The 20,731-nt window shown below is 37.1% G+C and overlaps 2 protein-coding genes across 3 annotated transcripts in view; one reads left to right on the plus strand and one right to left on the minus strand.

Annotated features, from left to right (window-relative positions):
* Window positions 1-13,484, minus strand: part of LOC136848557 (uncharacterized) — a 35,925-nt gene extending 22,441 nt beyond the window's left edge. For both annotated transcript variants that reach the window (XM_067120840.1, XM_067120841.1), the window contains exons 1-4: window positions 13,335-13,484; window positions 11,487-11,577; window positions 10,793-10,935; window positions 6,800-6,847 (exon numbers count right to left, since the gene is read on the minus strand). The gene's annotated coding sequence lies outside the window, so the exon portion shown is untranslated. The remainder of the gene's footprint in view (window positions 1-6,799; window positions 6,848-10,792; window positions 10,936-11,486; window positions 11,578-13,334) is intronic.
* LOC136848392 (paramyosin-like) lies at window positions 1,794-3,332 on the plus strand. The gene has a single exon (XM_067120687.1). The coding sequence runs from the start codon at window positions 1,794-1,796 to the stop codon at window positions 3,330-3,332; it is 1,539 nt and encodes a 512-aa protein (XP_066976788.1).
* Window positions 13,485-20,731: the final 7,247 nt, after the last annotated feature.

The following is a 20,731-nucleotide window of genomic DNA, read 5'->3' on the forward strand; positions in this document are numbered from 1 at the left end:
TCCCTTTTCCCACTTATTTGGGGAACTTCTACTGTCCTGGTCTTTAATCTTTATTGGAAGCGTCTATTCTCAGTGTGTCTCCAAGAATTAAGAAAAAAAGGATAATAAACTAGGAAATTCAAAAAACGTTCTCGAAACCGACATCAAGCCAAAATGCAAAAAATGTGAATATATCGGGAGATCACAATAAAATATATATTGGCTACATTCATTACATACATTCATCCGTAGGCTACAGACATACATATACGCACACCCATTTGGGATACGCATATATATAAATTATATATATATATATATATATATATATATATATATATATACATATATATATATATACATATACATATGTATGTATGTATGTATGTGTTTGTGTGTGTGTAGAAGAAGAGTTGAACGAATGCACGTAAACGCAAAAATCAAATTTGGCCATTTTTTCACCGAAAAAATATCAGCAGTCTTGAAAAATGCTTGTAATTTCATTTTAATTAATACAGATATTTAATGTCAATTGGGGGCATGGCCCCCCTCACCATCCCCCTCGGCTACGCCGCTATATATAAAGCAGAATTAAAATTAAGATATCTCAAACCATAAATGAAAAAAAAATTATATAGATTTATTTACTATTAGAAATGTTATCGTTTTCTTTTAATCTTATTAAAGAAAACGAACGCAGCAATTTTTAGTGACAGACCTAAGTATAAGGAACTAGTCAATTTTAGTTCGTTGTATTTTACTATTAATTTTTTATTTTATATTCGAGTAATGATGATGATTATATGAAATGATTAATCCATATGTATGCTAGGTAAATTCTAGTTAATTTGGACAGAAATGCGCTGTATTTGATTTTTATATTGATTTTTTAAAAAAAATCTCGTTTTCAAGATTTGACTAATTTGACAGTTAAAAATGTAGCCATTTACTCAGACGTAATTTCTTATATAGAACACCTCAAATAATGCTTTAGATAATTGTTATTCCAGACCACCACCGTGCCGTGGTTAAAGTTTCATGGGCAGCGGCTCATACAGCATTATACCGAGACCACAGAAAGATGGATCTGTTTTCGGCGGCCTTGATTATAGTCTGTACCGTATAATAATCCTTTCTCATAATAAGTTGGAAATTATCGGTAAACGATATTTGAAATACTTTTTATGTATTCTGTATCTCTTTAAAAGATGTATATATACTGTATATATATATACATACATATATGTGTTTATATTTATATACATATATGTATATATGTATGTGTATGTGTATATATATATATATATATATATATATATATATATATATATATATATATTTATGTACATATATGTATATATGTATGTGTGTATATACATACATACATACATACGTACATATATATATATATATATATATATATATATATATATATATATAAATATATATATGAAATTTTTATCACACCGTGATTTATATACAATCGTCAAGCTACAAATGTTGTTTAATATCCAATTCACGCTACTTCGGGAATATCCCCGGTAGGGAATTATCACCGAAGGAGAATTTTATAAGTGATAAGTAGATCAGTACCGCCGTGTCCCGACCCCTCGGCACGATACTTTCCAACTCCAGTCGACGGTCAAACCACTGAGGATCGGGACCCGGCGGTGCTGATCCATTTATCACTTATAAAATTCCCCTTCGGTGACAATTCCCCATCGGGGATATTCCCGAAGTAGCGTGAATTGGATATTAAACAACATTTGTAGCTTCATGATTATATATATATTGTTAAATTCTTTACCTATTTCATGGCTCTGGACGACTCTGGGCGTCCGGAGAATTCTGGAACTGACAAGGACCAAGATATGGTAGACAATGATTCGGACTGTAAAGACGATAGTTCAGGTTGTCAAGAAGACGATGATTCAAACAGAGAAGACGATATTTCAGATAGTGAAGAAGGATACGATTCTGAATGGGAAGAAATATTCCATTTAATCGGTCAAAATACAGAGGAAGCTATTAAGGAAAATGGAAACGTCTTAAGGCTTGAGAAAGAGAATATAGAGAAGGCTCTGATAATAGAAGAACTAAAAAAGAAGGTAGAGGGGTTAACTGAAGGAGGAATGAAGAAGGAACAAGACATGAGAGACCTGCAACGACTCATCCAAGAAAAGGAAACACAAATCTCCTCAATGCCTGCCGAAATGGAAAAGCTTCGAAAAGAAATAGCACTCAAGGCTAAAGACACAGAGAAGCTAATAATGGAGAATGAGGATAAAGACTCAACTCTAATTATATTAGAAAGTACGGCCGTAGTTCTCGAGATGGAGAAAGAGACGCTGAATCGCAATTTGAAGGAAATGGAAAGCGACAGAAACAAGACCCACATCCAACTAAACAAGCTAAGCGAAGACTTGGAAAGACTCCGAGCAGAGAACAGATTGAAACAAAATCACGTTGAAAATCTGCAGAAGGAAAATGAGGAAAAAGACCTAAGGATAAACGGTTTAGTAGACAAATTAGAAGTTCTTAACACTGAGAAACAGAGAGCTGAGGAAAACTTGCAACAGCTCGAGCAATGCAAAAAAGAAATGGAACAGACAAAGAAGGACGTAGAAAAACTGGAAGAACAGAACTTTCAGAGGAATAGGGAGAGCCTCCGACTGGAGAATGAGTGCTCCCAGAAACAAAAGGTGGTCATCAGTCTGCTGAAAGAAACGAAAAGTGTTGTAACAGAGAAGATAAATGGAAAGATGAATGAAATGACGAGAAGGACAGTCCAGCTGGAATTCGAACTGGCTGAGACAAAAGAGGAATTGGAGATCATGGAGTTTGAAAAGCTGGAGGCGACAGTAGAAATTGAAAGACTCCAACAAGAGAACTTCGAAAAGGATCAGAAGATCAGATCCTTGGAAACGAGTGTCAAAATGCTTAAAGAAGAAAAGGCGAATGGAACAGCGAAGGAAAAGGAAGTGTTCCATGAAAGGAGGAATGTTGTTAAAATGGCGCCTAAAGAACAGTCTGTCCCAGAAAGGAAAGATGAAAAGACAAAGTCTTTGGATGAAACTCGATGTCTGAGGAAACCTCAGATCAACTGCAAGGCCCTCTACCGACAAATGGACAATATTGAGGAACTGCTTCATCAAGCCAGGGCTCAGAAGCAACCTTCAGCTGGCACCAAGACACGCTCAAAAGCCCTGGCTAAAACTCCAGCAGTCAAGAAGCCCATAAATATTGAAGAAGTTCATAAAAAAATGAGGCTGGAATCTGCATCCAGACTCCGAAGACTGGAGCAAGACTCTAAAATGGTCAAAAATCTTTACAAGATAAATTCTGTCACGTGAGGACTCTGCGATTTCAGGAAGACGGGTGGTTCGCTTGTAGAAGAAAGAAGACAGGACACTTTGACGTTGGGAAAACTTGATGGAAATCATTCCTGGCTACAGCTGTGGAAGCATCTCTGGGCGATGAAGAGACTACAGAGGCTGGTTAGACTGGCGGTAAGTGCCTGAAGACTGGACTGTTGTGCACCCTCTCTCCTGCCACATGATACCCTCGGGATGGGGTATCAATGCCCACTCACATATGCTTGGAAGGCAACCACTGGCGCGGCGTAAGAACCCGTAAGTTTCATGCCCACCTCATATGTGAATTGGGTTATGCATTGCATACTGGCTCCCATTCTTGCATATACTCCAGTGGCAACCTCTGGCGCGGCGTAAAAACCCGTAAGTTTCATGCCATTTATATATGCAAAATATGGGTTGTGCAATGCATATTGGATCAAATTCTTGCATATACTCCAGTGGCAACCTCTGGCGCGGCGTAAAAACCCGTAAGTTCCATGCCTTTTATATATGCAAAATACTTGATCCCAGTATGGCAGGGGCACTAAGACCTAGAAGGGCTCACCGCCAGGAGTCGCTGTATTTCAACGTCGTGGGATTTGGAGATCGAAAGTTTCCTGTCTGTAGCAGAGGACTGATTGGATTGTGGATGTCAACAAGGAACCAGAAGTTTCCAACATTGAGCAGAGAAATGGCTGCATTTTGGACTGTCAAGAAATCACCTGTTTTCTGTCAATCGCAGAGGAATGATCTGGAAGTTCTTCACTGACTGGCAGGCGTCACATGATGTAGGGTCATATAAACTGAGGATTTCATCTCTCTTGGCTAGCTGATGGAGCTGAGAATGGGGAAGGGTCCACCCCTGGCAAAAATAAACCCCCATTCAAAGAAGCTCTGTTGGCGAGGATGCCCCAGGGGTGAGATCGCTTGCGATCGTTAAAGGCCCACATTATATATATATATATATATATATATATATATATATATATATATCTACTATAATATATATATTCATATATATATATATATATATATATATATATATATGTATATATATATATAATATATATATTCATATATATATATATATATATATATATATATATATATATATATATATATATATATATATATATATATATATATATATATATATATATGTATATATATATATAATATATATATTCATATATATATATATATATATATATATATATATATATATACATATATATATATATATATATATATATATATATATATATATATATATATATATATATATATATATATATATATATATATATATATACTGTATATGTGTGTGTATGTGTGTGGCGCGTGTACACAAATTAAACATACAAGTAATGCTATAAATGTCTTGTAACACAACCTGACGTATGCTAAACACCTGAACTCTCTCTATTCCTGACATCAATAAGATTAACTCAGCAACTGAGACTGATAAGTTAGAAGATAAATTAGAAGATTATCAGCAAGAATCTCAGCGATCCCTCGACCGCCAGCGAGGTAACATGTTGTCAGATGTGGCTCCAAAGGCCTGTCTACACTAGGAAAGTTTGTTTGCTGCATCCTGACGACAACTGAGGTCTGGACAGGAAACATTGTTTGCAAACAGTTTCCAGGCTGTTTGCAAGAAACTGTCTGCAGATAATATCCAAGACACTGTTTGCAAACTCTGTTTCCAAACAATGTGTCCTAGTGTAGACAGGCCTTAACTTGCATATATGTTGTTTTACGTTACAGCTACGACAGAAAATTAAAAGGGAGACTAATGAATAATTAGATAAAAAAAAAAAAACTGAGACATATCTGCTCGCGAGAACTTCTTACAGAGCTGAAACTCAGGGATGGATAGAGAACATTGTCCATTTTCACTCTCAAAATACTCGTTCCTCAGGCAATCAGTGTGATGGGATCAGTTGTTTCAATATCACTGAAGGACCCGTGGCCCACTGAACTAGGCCAGCAATCAGATGGACAATTTACGAATACTGGTCACTAATTTTTACAGTGTAGGGCGTCCTGGGGGTAATTCTAAATCGTCTTGTTTATCCTGTTTTAATAAAATGAACGTATCATCTTGATTTTTCAGTAAGAGGATTCAGTTTTTAGTTTTAGTTTTCTGAAAAGAAAACTATTGTGCTGGCTTTGTCTGTCCGTCCGCACTTTTCTGTTCGCACTTTTCTGTCCGCCCTCAGATCTTAAAGACTACTGAGGCTAGAGGGCTGCAGATTAGTATGTTGATCATCCACCCTCCAATCATCAAACATACAAGATTGCAGCCCTCTAGCCTCAGTAGTTTTTATTTTATTTAAGGTTAAAGTTAACCATAATCGTGCGTCTGGCAACGATAGAGGCTAGGCCACCACTGGTCCTTGGTTAAAGTTTCATGGGCCGCGGCTCATACAGCATTATACCGAAACCACCGAAAGATAGATCTATTTTCGGTGGCCTCGATTATACGACGTTCAGAAAACTCGAATGAGCCGAAGAAACTTCGGCGCAGTTTTTACTAGTTTATTTACTCTAAATTTTACGTTTGATGATTTTTAACCTGATTTTCGAGTAAGGAAAATGGTTTGAATAAAATGATTAATTTAGATGTGTGTTGGTTAAATGATCTGAATTTTGGAGAGAAATGCGCTCTATTTAATTTTTTAAATGATTTTTTTAAACTCTCGTTTTCAAGATTTGACTGGTTTGACAATTAAAAGTGATGCCATTTGCCCAGACGTAATTTCTTCCGATTTCATATACAGAACAACGCGAATAACTCCTTGGATAATTGTTAATCCGTTAATTTCGCAAAGAATTACTGTAATCAAAACTGGATTTGTCCAAACATTGTAAGTTACAAATGGATTTGATTAGAAGAAATATCTAGAAACTTTCTTTTTTATTGAGAGTTTATGCACTTTTTTTCATTCAATTATTATTTGTCAGTCTGCATACGTTACTTTTTGCCCCTGTACTGTATAACTATCTATCTATCTATCTATCTATCTATCTATCTATCTATCTATCTATCTATCTATACAGACACACACACACACACACACACATATATATATATATATATATATATATATATATATATATATATATATATATATATATATATATATATATATATATATATAATTTACGAATATTCAAATTATTATTTAGACGGAAACTCTGGGTTAACTGGTATGTCAGTTTAAGTTAAGTGAAGTCTCTTTTTTAATGGATTTTAGGTTGTCTAGCAAAGCACTAGAGTGCACTTTCGGCTATTCAGAGCTTATGACTGCGTAGAAGCAACAGTTGGAGGTGCTGGACAGCGGGAATGAAGAAAGAAAGCAAAGGTGGAGGTGAAGAAAAAGGCTGAAAAGTGGATGCACCTAGAGGCTGAAGGGTAATTGGTGTTCATCAGAGATTGAGTAAACAGTAAAATACTTTACCTTGAATCCACAGGTCACGTGACTGGAACGCTTCTAGGACAAACATTTCTGGAAAAAATGAAATGTTTTAATGTTGTTATCATAATCATCTATATAATACATCATTCATAAATACATAATAATATAAACTATTATCTTATAAGATCGATTTCTGCCAAGTCTATAGAAACTCGTAGACCTAATTCATCCTTCGACGAATCTTTAGGGGGCAGAAAAGGTCATTAGCTTCTTGTCAGACCAGATCCTTACAGACATTGCCTCCACAATACCTGTCTTCACAGACATTCGAATTTCCCGGATTTTAAGGACCACGATATATATCTTCATATCCCTTCTTTCTAGCTATTTCTTAGCCTACCCGTTCTATCAGCCACTGCATTGACTCCTGGATATCTGCACAAATCATCCGTTCTCAGCAGTTCATCGAAAACTTTCAGATTGGTCCCTTATTCACCAGCCTATACTACACTCTGCTCCGTTCACTTAACCACCCTCTCTCTCTCTCTCTCTCTCTCTCTCTCTCTCTCTCTCTCTCTCTCTCTCCATTTCAGCTAAACTATGTCACACATGCTACTGAATTTTATTAAATTTTTTAAAACTACTGTAATATTGCAGTAAGCATTAACAGTTCCTTTCCGTAAAGGTTAGTTGCCTTTACAGCCTTCTGGAACCACCTAATCACTAATTACAAGTTATTCCGGAACCCCAAGTTACCTGTTTACTCCGGGCATTCTAAATTCACAAGGGATGACATAGGCTGAGTTGTCTTCAGAAATATCTCATTTCACTGGAAGACAATAATATTTTGCCGGTACCCTCATAAAAATAGACCATCTTATGTAGTTTTAATCTCGACCCAACAAAGGGATTTCATGGGCTGAGCTGGTGGCAATGTACAGCTTAGCTCTCCTGTCAAATTACCGTTCAGACACACCGATCTAAGCGTTTATCAGGAAAACAGTCGTGTAGAGAACACGCTGCTTTATTTTATTGTCCCTTATAGCAAATTTTGAGTCTTTTTAATGGTATCAATGCTCTGTCCATTATGGGAACGTACCCCTTAGGGAGTAGTGCCGTCAGTGCACCTCACGGGTTGCACTGTAGGCATTGCTAAAGGTTCTTTGCAGCGTCCCTTCGGCCCCTGGCTGCAACCTCTTCATTCCTTTAACTGTACATCCGTTCATATTATCTTTCTTCCATATGACTTTCCACCCTCTCTAAACAAATATTTCATAGTGCAACTGCGAAGTTTTCCTCCTGTTACACCTTCCAGACCAACCTACCCTTAATTTCCTTTCCAGCGCCGAATTACCTCTAGGTCCCAGTGCTTGGCCTTTGGCCTAAATTCTATATTCAATTCTATTCAATTACGGGAATGTAGAGTATACCAGTAACAAGGATTTTTTTTTTAAGCTTGCTAAAGATACTTTTGAATCCTATCCCTTCCTCAGTTTGTATTTCTCCAAAATCTGCCCTGCTTTGCAATAGGAGATTTAGGCCTGATGCCAAGCTCTGGGTCCTATGAGGTCCTTCAGCGAAGAGGAAAACTGAGAGTATAGGTTTCCAAGATATAACAGGAGGAAAACCTCGCGGTTGCACTACGAAACAGTTGTTAGGTTGAGGGTGGAAAGTAGGACGGAAGAAAGAGGATATGAATGGAGGTACAGTAAAAGGAATGAAAGGGGTTGCAGCTTAGGGCCGAAGGGACGCTGAAAAGAACTTTAAGTAATGCCTACAGTACACCGCGTGAGGTGCAATGATGACAATACCCCCCAACGGGGACACTGCTTTGGGGCTGCAAAATCACTGCATGATTGTCGCTAAAAATCAACTACCAAGCGGGAGCAACTTTCGTTCGTGCCTCGAAGCAAGTGACTTCAGACATTACCGAAGCGTAGTTACTGTAATTACAAGGCTTCATAGGCTACGCTGTGGCGTACTACTAGCGATAAACTTGGAAACATGATCAAATAATTTTGATTCAATCTAGTAGTTTTTATAAGCTTTTATTTGTCCACTTTAACCATGGCTAACTGCTTCTACAACCGTGTGAGTTAAATTGTAATTAATCTAAGTAATTAGTACACATTGAAAATAATGTTTGAATTTTTTCCTACAACCAGTACTAATGAAATTCCACACTGGAGCCTCCACTAAACGATGCTTTCTTCCTCACCAAACTAGACACCTCGTGGCAGCCAGCTGTTATCTGCCATTAATCTATGGTGTAATTAGTAATGCTGCGATTATACCGCCCGCAACCATACTAACATTTTTAAACTTAACCAGTGCCAACTTTAATTTCTGTAGATTGAGTTCTCGATTCACAGCGTACGAATCATGATTTTAACGAATTTTACACAATTCGTTACAAAGTTACGGTTCAACGCCTGCATGAAATAAAACACTAACGCTTCTGATCCCTCAGAACACTTATCCAGAGCGGGCCCTGGTCGCGTCGGTCCAGTGTCATTTAGGCCGTAACATCCATACTGACCAACGGCCGAAATGGGTGTATATAGTACTTTGATCCCCGAAGGGTTAGTAACCTACTAAACACGGCCTAAACTTCATATGGCCTCAAGTTATGACGGCCTAACAGGTTCACGGCCGAAAATGATACGGCCTAATAATCCCGAATTCTCTGGACGGGGCACAATTTTTGAGAGAGTCGTGTGTTTAAATCTATTCTCATCTAAGGTTAGAAATGTTCAAGTTACCAGTAATAATCATGGTTTGGTTTGATAAGGCCTTCCACACGCCGGCAAAAAGGACCTTGCCATAGTGAGGGTCCAGTAAGAGAAGTTTAGGAGGCTCGATGTGACCTTATAGATCCTTCTCAACCAACAGACTATGAATAAGTATAAGATGGAATAATTTAGGCCGAAGGTCAAGCGCTGGGGCCTGCGAGATCATTCAGCGATGAAAGGAAAATTTGTAGCGAGAGGTTACAAAAGTGTAGCAGGAGGATAACCTCGCAGTTGCATTATGAAACAATCTTTAGAAGAGGGTGGAAACCAAGAATGAAGAAAGAACATGAAAGGAAGTACAGAAAAGGGTTGAAAGGCGTTTCAGTTAGGTGGCGAAGGGACGCTGCAAGGAACCTGAAGTAATGCCTATAGTGCACCTATGGGGGACTATGAATTAGGTGCCAATGACTTCAGAAACCGATCAGTGATAGATTGCGATCAACCTCAGTTCTTAGGTTTGATTTTGTATATCATTCAATGCCTGAGAAAGTTCCTCTTTCCATGATCCAGTGACTAAGCCAGTTAAGGCTGAGCTAACGATTTCCGAGCGCTCGCTCGCTTTTAGTAACTTTCAGAAACTAAGAAAATATTGTCTAGCTGACAAGAGACTGCCTCTTGGAAGGTATCAAGAGGTTATGACAGTACCCGTTAATAACACCTTCACGGTCTGAGCGACTGAAATTTAAGACTTGCCAAACTTAACTTTGAAAGCATCTATACTTATGAAAGTAACTTTCTTGTAAGCATCTATACATACGCATTACATAAGTTAACGAACATAGGGAAAAACTAAATTTTCGATCCTTAGTGCTTGGGAAAGTAAGTTTAGCCTTTGTAACCATCAAACCTGTTTGGCGAGATCCCATTCCTTGGTAAAGGACTTATGCTCATGGTCAACTTTTTGGTTAAAATCATTAACTTTTGAATCATTAACTTTCAAACTCTTACTTCGTCGTCTGTACATGAAAAACAGTGCGTCCAGTTACATATAACTTTACCCCATAACTTTACCACCTGTATATATACATTGTTTATACGTATGTGCGTTCAATTACACAATAATAAACTTTACCATATGCACATTGTTTTGTATACATCTTACCAGGTTAAAAGATTTTGAAGCTCGCTAATATTCATTTATTTTTATTCGTGCCCTCACATCACTACAGTTACGCACTAGAAGTTTATTTTACATTCGTTTGAATTCACAAACTTTTTTACAAACTCTTTAGATTACTCGTACCGTAGTGAATATCGCATCGTAAGCCAGTACGAATTTTCAGCGAGGGGTAAGCCGATAAGCCAGATTCTACACCATTTCAGTCCAGAAACTCATCTCTTTTACAGTGCTTCCATTGTAGCTATTAATTTTCAGACCAGCAAAACCTGCGAAAAAAATTATATCAGAAAAAAATGTCCTAATATTGAGTTTATAACTTGAACCTCTATGATTAATTGATTAAGTCAAAAGTATTAATTTTAAACATTTCCTAATATTGAGTTTTTAATAACTTGGCCCTCTTATATGGTATTTTGAAAAATTGCGTAATAGTCAAAATTATAAATATTAAAGGCTTTAATATATGCTCCAGACTAAGCACTGGAAAAACCAAAACATTTGAAATTTTAAGAACCTACTGTTAAGAAATTGTCGTGAAAAATTTGAAGCTTTTTCAAACAAGTTTTCAAGTTACGTTATGAAAATATAATTATGGGCCTTGTGTACAATTAGTTTACCAGATATTGAGTTTTAAAGTTGAGTTTACAGTTTAGAGTTTAAGGATAGCAAGCCCCCTTCGTGACGTACAATAGACCGGAGTCTATTGTACGTCAACAGGAGATCCTCCCCACATCAGGGGCACCCCCCCTGAAGGGGGAGGACGAGCTTGCTATGTTAAGTTTGGTTTCGAATACACTAAAAGAAGAATGCTTCTTACCTCTAGATTTTGGGAGCAAAATAGTTACCATTGGAGTCTTGAGATGGATAAGTTAAATGTAAGTCCAACTACTACACTGTAGTCCAGGAATCTGAAATCCAAAAAGGAATCAATCTCATGGGTATAAGCTACATTTTTACTAGTATATTTAATATTGGGCATTCACCATACTGCCAGTTACTCGTGTCATGATATGTATTCGCCATATTAGCTATTACTTAACTCTTGTAATCTAAAATTGTGCATTCACCATGTTAAATATTAGCTCTTCCTGCAAATCACTATCTTGCATTCACCATATCAGCTATTAGCTCCTCCTGCAAATCACTATCTTGCATTCACCATATCAGCTATTAGCTCCTCCTGCAAATCACTATCTTGCATTCACCATATCAGCTATTAGCTCCTCCTGCAAATCACTATCTTGCATTCACCATATCAGCTATTAGCTCCTCCTGCAAATCACTATCTTGCATTCACCATATCAGCTATTAGCTCCTCCTGCAAATCACTATCTTGCATTCACCATATCAGCTATTAGCTCCTCCTGCAAATCACTATCTTGCATTCACCATATTAGACATTAGCTCCTCCTGCAAATCACTATCTTGCATTCACCATATCAGCTATTAGCTCCTCCTGCAAATCACTATCTTGCATTCACCATATTAGACATTAGCTCCTCCTGCAAATCACTATCTTGCATTCACCATATTAGACATTAGCTCCTCCTGCAAATCACTATCTTGCATACACCATATCAGCTATCAGCTCCTCCTGCAAATCACTATCTTGCATTCACCATATCAGCTACTAGCTCCTCCTGCAAATCACTATCTTGCATTCACCATATCAGCTACTAGCTCCTCCTGCAAATCACTATCTTGCATTCACCATATCAGCTATTAGCTCCTGCAAATCACTATCTTGCATACACCATATCAGCTATCAGCTCCTCCTGCAAATCACTATCTTGCATACACCATATCAGCTATTAGCTCCTGCAAATCACTATCTTGCATACACCATATCAGCTATCAGCTCCTCCTGCAAATCACTATCTTGCATTCACCATATCAGCTACTAGCTCCTCCTGCAAATCACTATCTTGCATTCACCATATCAGCTACTAGTTGCTCCTGCAAATCACTATCTTGCATTCACCATATCAGCTATTAGCTCCTCCTGCAAATCACTATCTTGCATTCACCATATCAGCTACTAGCTGCTCCTGCAAATCAGCAAGTCACTATCTTGCAGTCACCATATCAGCTACTAGCTCCTCCTGCAAATCACTATCTTGCATTCACCATATCAGCTATTAGCTCCTCCTGCAAATCACTATCTTGCATTCACCATATCAGCTATTAGCTCCTCCTGCAAATCACTATCTTGCATTCACCATATCAGCTATTAGCTCCTCCTGCAAATCACTATCTTGCATTCACCATATCAGCTATTAGCTCCTCCTGCAAATCACTATCTTGCATTCACCATATCAGCTATTAGCTCCTCCTGCAAATCACTATCTTGCATTCACCATATCAGCTATTAGCTCCTCCTGCAAATCACTATCTTGCATTCACCATATCAGCTATTAGCTCCTCCTGCAAATCACTATCTTGCATTCACCATATCAGCTACTAGCTCCTCCTGCAAATCACTATCTTGCATTCACCATATCAGCTATTAGCTCCTCCTGCAAATCACTATCTTGCATTCACCATATCAGCTACTAGCTCCTCCTGCAAATCACTATCTTGCATTCACCAAGTCAGCTAGGAGTTACACGCACAACTTAATATTTCAAGTGATACAGACAACATTATACACACCACTAAAACTCACCTTAATATGAAGACCCAGAGAGAAATTGTAAACAATATAAATCACTCTTTAACCGGTTAAAGTACGTAAGACTTCGATGTTCCCACTTTCCTAAACAAACAGATACTAAACCTTCCCTTCCCTGTTATTCCAACGACAGTTTTTTTTTAATTATTATTTTTCTGCCTGAGAGCCAAGGATGACGGAAACTGGAAGCGTTCTTTACTCTCTCACGGACCCTCAAGCTGACTTGACAACGAGCGGTCGATACAGAAGCAGTAGATTTGTTTCTTGAGTTCTTCCATAGGTTTTAATAGGTATTTTATTCACGGAAATGATAATAAGAGGTAGTAAGAGTGACAGTAAGAATAATGACGATTTGGAGCGATTAACAAACAAAGGATTTCGGCTAGGTAAAAAGATGCGATATATCTCACCCTGAAGATGATGTTTTATTATTGTTATTATTGTTAATTTACTCATTTTTTTCAACATTATTATTCACAAAATTTCGACTTTCATTCGTTATATAATTTCAGTACTGATTGAATCTGTTCATATTTGGACATAGTCATATTCTTAAATATATCTGTAGCCTGACATCGTCATTCTCTCTCTCTCTCTCTCTCTCTCTCTCTCTCTCTCTCTCTCTCTCTCTCTCTCTCTCTCTCTCTCATATTTAATATCGAATTGAAGAATAAAGACGAACGTCAAATATTTCATGAATATTTTTTTTTTCAATACAACAATTTCTTGGATGTTAGAATAATGGAACGGTAAAATAAACCAATATTTTCTTTAAAATCAGACATTGTTTTAGTACAAAAAAAGGCCTAGTCCCAGCTAACGGAGGGTTGATTCCTCCTATCAGAGGAAGAAACCTCTCTCTCTCTCTCTCTCTCTCTCTCTCTCTCTCTCTCTCTCTCTCTTATATATATATATATATATATATATATATATATATATATATATATATATATATATATATATATATATATATATATATACATAGGATGTCTCCATATTTTAATTATATACTATATATATATATATATATATATATATATATATATATATATATATATATATAGACATGTCTCCATATTTCAATTAGAGCAAGAAAGACATTATCCCCAAACTGAATTGTGTTGAAATCGAGGGCCACAAGATATCCGAAAATTTTCGTTGTACTCCAGTATATACAGTGTTGAAAACGAACAGAAAGGAGAAGTATGCTTTTTCTCTCTATTTTAAAGAGCCGAAGTTCTTGTCCTTGAGAGTCTCTAGAGAAGCAATTTTAACTCTTTTCCCACGCTAATTGATAACTCTGGTTACAATCTGACTGGCGTGAGATTGCCATTACTGGTTTCAAAGTTAGTTCGTGTCTCTTAAAAATTGTGCTCTGAAGTCGTTTTGCCTGTTAGACTTTAAGTGCCCATTATAATGTAGAAATGTTTCTCGTGGTTCACGACACAGTCTCTAAATGTCTTTGCATAAAATGTTCAGTGGCATAGCTGGCATTCCACCAGTGGGAGCGGAGGGGCGCTTAGGTGGGTCCAAGATAATTTCTGGGGGGCCCAAAGAAAGTTACACAAAACTAATATACCAATTCTGTAATTAATAAAATATACTACTCTCGAATATATATACTATCCATGTGAATGAAGGAAAATAATAGTATTAGTGATTAGTAAACCTGTATTTGAAATTATAGAGCTCAATTCTCAATTAATTTTCAACTCTTGCTATAAACAAATGTGTCAGATACTGTAAAGGTTAAAGCTTAGCTACAAAGGGAATTTCAACTGGGGTGCCAATGGGGGGTCCAAACATCTGACGTGGGGACCCGCCCCCCCCCCCCAATAGCGACGCCACTGAAAATGTGATGTAGATGCGTTACTGGTTCTTATCAAAGTTTTTTAAATCATACATATTGAACGATTTTAATAAAATCTTCATTTGTTCTCACTGATAGCATCTCCTCAGACAAACCAGTGAGGGGATAAGTATAACCTTTGCATTAAAAGTTTACGGCCAAATCTTCAGCAGGGAATAAATCAAAAGCTAAATGAGGCTTTGTGGAAGCGATCAAAACAGTCACCATTTCTAAAGCCGCGGGCATTTTTTCAATGCACTTGTTGATAATCGTACTTGTAGGCCCACAAGTCATTCCAGGCCAGTCTCTGGCATCAGTTATGACCTTTTCCACTTCGATGGCGACTGCTGTTGGCGGATGAGTATGTTCGTTGATCTTTTTAACCACCTCACTTTCTAACGTGCGAAATCGTGCCTTGCACCTACCATCTTCAAGGCATCGCCAAAACTTAGCTTGCTCTTGTGTTTTGCTTGATTTTGTCGAAACGGTAAATATATAACCGTCATGACAGAGCTTCTTTCGGCCTCGTTTACTTTTTACTGATCCAGCCATGGCGCTGAAACGGCCGTCGCTGAAATTTTTGGCGCCGAAACTTCCTGCCGCCGTTAAGCAGACTTTGGAGAATCAGCAATGGAGGAAAATGATCCATCCTTATTATTATCTTTTTACTGCTTTCTCCTTCCTACGTTCAGAAAGCTTTCACGTGTTTAATGTGGTGTTTCGCTTGTGGAAACTCCGGGCTTAAACATAAGTATGAGTACTTACGTTGTTTTGAACGAGTTTGCAGAAGCCTGAAGGGGTCGGGGGTGGGGTAAGGGAATTATCTTATATTGATTGAATTTTATCATGGGAGAATTATCATATATATATATATATATATATATATATATATATATATATATATATATATAACCCATTGGCAATTAGATCTCTATTCAAATATAAAGACAGCCTTCGCCCTTTGATGACCTCAGAAGTCATTTCCTTGTTTAATTGCCCCAGATGTAACCTGGGGAAGTACGTCGGCTCCAACCGTAGGTTGCTAAAGGTGAGATTAGACTCAGCATCGAGGCGTGTTACGGAACGGGTATAAGACTACCAAACCCCAAATTCCCTTGTATACGAGGTCAGGCAAAGAAATGCAAACATCACAACTATAAAGATTTTAAAATCATAGGAAGAGCTCCGAATGGCCACCAACTAGCTATATTGGAATCACTTCTCATGAAGCAGCTTGTTCCCCAACTAAAAACTCGGTCCACGTCAACACGTTTATACCTCTCGAGGTAAACTTTGTTCCTTCCTATCGTACTTCAATTTTTTGTAGTTTTATGTTAAAACTTTTCTGTTTTTCAACCTGAGTCTGTTTTTCATGTTTGTTCTTTTATTTTGTAGCTTTGAAAATGGGACTAATAAGTCTTGAAACGTCGGCAGAATAACGTACTTTGAAAGGAATGTGGAATTGTCCTTCCCCCCATGCTTGCCGCTATATATATATATATATATATATATATATATATATATATATATATATATATATATATATATATATATATCTACAGTATATATATATATATATATATATATATACATATATATATATATATATATATATATTATGTGTGTCTGTGTGTGTGTGTGTACTATCGTAACACCCACAGCGCCTTTACATTTTTTTGGACGCAGCTTTCACTACAAAGCCAAGGATCCAAATGAAGAGCTAAATGAAGAAATTCTGACGTCCGTAGCAAGATTCGAACTCGCATTGTGGTAATTACAATTACTTACATATCTGGTAAAACATACACATACATATATACATACATACATATGCATGCATACATATATATATATATATATATATATATATATATATATATATATATATATATAAATTATATATATATATATATATATATATATATATATATATATATATATATATATATATATATATATATATATATATATATATATATATATATATAGTGAGTCCCAGCCATAGTTTTTCACCTATCTTATATTCATAATTTTATTTTTGCTCAAAAATCAACTTCATTAGCTATCTTACCATTAACATGAACCTCTGAAAGTATGCTTAACGCTAGCAATCAATAAGCGATTCTCGCTGCACTCCTTCCTAATTTGCATGTTATGTATAATGGCAATTTGAACAAGAGCTGGTCGTAAAACGAACCTTCAATGTAAGGAGAAAAGATACAAATTAAAACAAAAAATAATGGAATCCTGTTTTAATCAGTTCTTTATAACCTCCAAATATTATGTAAACAGTGTATTGAACTGAACTGACTTGAATATAGAATTTAGGCCAACTGCCAATCACTGGGACCAAAGAGGTCATTCAGCGCTGAAACAGAGATTGAGAGTAAAAAGATTTGAAAAGTGTAATCTCACAGTTGTACTATGAATTATATAAGTGTTAGGAGTGGGTGGAGAGGAAGATGGAAGAAAGAGATTATGAAAGGAGGTACAATAAAAGGAACGAAATGGGGTTGCAGATAGGGGCCGAAGGCTCGCCGCAAAGAACCTAAAGTAATGCCTATAGTGCACCGCATGAGGTGCACTGACGGCACTACCCCACTACGGGGATATTGCTCTCGTGGGAAACAGGCTACCTAACACGCAGGGTCCATTTAGTAGCCAGCGAACGTAAAAGAACAAAAGAAGGCCGAACGTGGAATCAATGTACCAGAATCGATGGATCATGAGCTCTTGATCATTAGCACGTTCTAGGTTGAGACACCAGCAAGAGAGCACGTACTGTAGGCAGCAGAGGTCCCACTTGACTATGGTAAGCTTTTTTGCCTTCAAGGATTCACTTTTAAAACTCAAATTTCTTTGCGCTGTTTCGGAAAAATTTTGGGCGTTTTTGCCACCAGAGAAAAGCGGAGCAAACGCAGGCTTTTGTTGGAGTTGCCTATGATACGTCTTTGCTGCCTTCCAGGGATTAATTCGTATTTCTCAAATTCGTTCGCCTTATTTCAGGAAAATCTGGGGGATTTTTTCAGTGTGAGAAAAGTGGAATAGGAACTGTTGCTAGTGTACTGTGGTAAGTTCTCGCCTTAAAGGGATACACCCTTAAGTCCTTAGTTCTCTTTGCGTTATTGTAGGAAAGTTTCGGGTGATTTTCCATCAAAGAAAAGCAAAGTTTGGACTACTGCTTTGGTTTAAGAAAACTTCCGCGGTTGTTTGTCTGTAAATGTTTGTTAGAATCTTTTTTTTGGCGTATTTGAAAGGTAGCAGTTTTTTTGGATGTTTGAAAGGTAGCAGTCTTTTTGGGGGGTATTTGAAAGGTATCAATTTTTTTTTTATATATTTGAAAGGTATAATTTTTTGGGGTATTTGAAAGGTATCAGTTTTCTTTGGGAATTTGAGAAGTAGCATTTTTTGGGGGTATTTGAGAGGTAGCAGTTTTTTTGGGTATTTGAAAGGTAGCAGGTTTTTTGGGGGGTTTTTGAAAGGTAGCAGTTTTTTCCATAGACTCACAGCTTCAGTCTACAAACCCTCGACATACGTACATACCTACATATCATCAATCTACATCATCTAGATATTTTTTGTGAGATTCTTGACAAACAAAATCCTTCCAGTTAATGCCAAGAATTTTCTAACCACGAAACCTGGTGAAGTGAAAGGATATGAACACCATTAGATAAACGTTGTTGAACAAGGATGCAAGCATTGTTAGCATTTAATTTATATCTTCGAAGAAGTATTGAGAGCAAATAAGGTTTCTTGGTCTAACTTTGGAATAATCTGAATCAAATTCGTTTTCACTGTTTAATGCTCACTATAAATTTTGTTAATAAATAACCGGGTTACCATGCTGTGGTGCTTTCTCATGAAGGGTAGGAAGTTCTTTGTGGGTCATCGGATATCAAGAAATATTGTCAACTCGCCAACACAATAGACGAAGTATAAAAAAAGACACATGGAAAAGTAAATTCTCTGCTTCTTGCTGATACAAAAACATGAAGAACCACTTGAAAATTGTTTTTTTTTCTTAGATTAGACCGAGTTTCCCTAATCTAGTGTCAAGCATATTGTCATAAAAACAGATTGGGTTTGTCCAGCTCTGGAAAATAATCCTCAGTAGTGATGAGAGCCAGAAATCAACTTTGCCAGTCTAATTAAAGTAAAAAAATAAGAAAAATGCGAAATTCCACGTTTTTCCTTAGATGTTGCCGGTTCGCGTCTCCCCCAGTGCAATGAAAAATCTTTGGCCCTGTATCATGATTAGAGTTACTGTTGCAGTGTGAGGTCTGGTGCGGTGGGAGGTTGACACCAACATTCTTTGGAAGCTTGAATTTCAAGTCAATGGCCCTGTGTGCTTGTTCCATGCGAATACGTTTCATCTGCTGAAATAATAATAATAATAATAATAATAATAATAATAATAATAATAATAATAATAATAATAATAATAAAAATACCATTGGACACCAGAGTAGATGAGAAAGAAAGAGAAAAAATTGATAAGTATCAAGACCTGAGAATCGAAATAAGAAGGATATGGAATATGCCAGTGGAAATTGTCCCCATAATCATAGGAACACTAGGCACGATCTCAAGATCCCTGAGAAGGAATCTGCAAAAACTAGATGCCGAAACAGTTCCAGGACTCATGCAGAAAAGTGCTATTAGAAACAGCGCACATAGTGAGAAAAGTGATGGACTCCTAAGGAGGCAGGATGCAACCCGGAACCCCACACTATAAAAACCACCCTGTCGAATAGGATGACTGTGATAAACCCCCGCCCCCTCAAAAAAAATAATCTTTTGGTTAAATGCTGCAAAGTCTGTACCTGCAGAAAACAAGCCATTTGTGTTACTGCTGTTTGAATGTTGATTATTATTATTATTGCTGAAGCAGCAATAATATTCAATAAAACCTGTTTAAAAGAGGGTCTGCTGCCAAATTATATTATTATTTTGTTATTAAAGTAGTTTAACCAGACCACTGAGCTGTTTAACGGCTCTAACAGGGCTGGCCCGAAGGATGAAAATGTACCAGGTGTAGGCCATTGGCAAAGCACTGGGACTAAACTTATGACAATGAAATTTTAAAAATAATGATGCTCATAACTTTTTCTCTTCTGCTGGGAAACTATAAGCTTCCCTAAAAAGTTATTTTACAATTTCTCTCAAGGGGATCTTCCATCTCGTCAGTGTAGCTGCCATTCTCTCAGCTGTGGCAGGGAAGCTCTACACCAAAGTGGGCGACTCCATTGAAATCATGGCGACTGAGGTGAGCAGTCAGTCGTTCGCCATGACCATTTTGCAGGTGAGTGTCCTGGCTCAACTGAGCTTTTGTTGATGTTAATCTGGCAGGTAAAGTGGCCGTCATTTAGCTCTATTATCTATTTTTTCACTCTAAAAATAAAAAGCTCGTATCCCAATGTTCATTAAGTGTAAAACTTACGGACTAAAGGACAGTGATTAAAATAAACTTAACCCCCATCAAACAAGTGAAACTAGTGATTTATAACAATTTCTTCTAACACAAAAATCTTTTCAACTG

The sequence above is a fragment of the Macrobrachium rosenbergii genome, chromosome 19, assembly GCF_040412425.1.
Source record: "Macrobrachium rosenbergii isolate ZJJX-2024 chromosome 19, ASM4041242v1, whole genome shotgun sequence".
NCBI classification, from domain to species: Eukaryota; Metazoa; Arthropoda; class Malacostraca; order Decapoda; family Palaemonidae; genus Macrobrachium; species Macrobrachium rosenbergii.

Excerpts from the sequence above, each read along its gene's own strand:
- LOC136848392 (XM_067120687.1), top strand. The coding sequence starts at position 1,794 with ATGGCTCTGGACGACTCTGGGCGTCCGGAGAATTCTGGAACTGACAAG.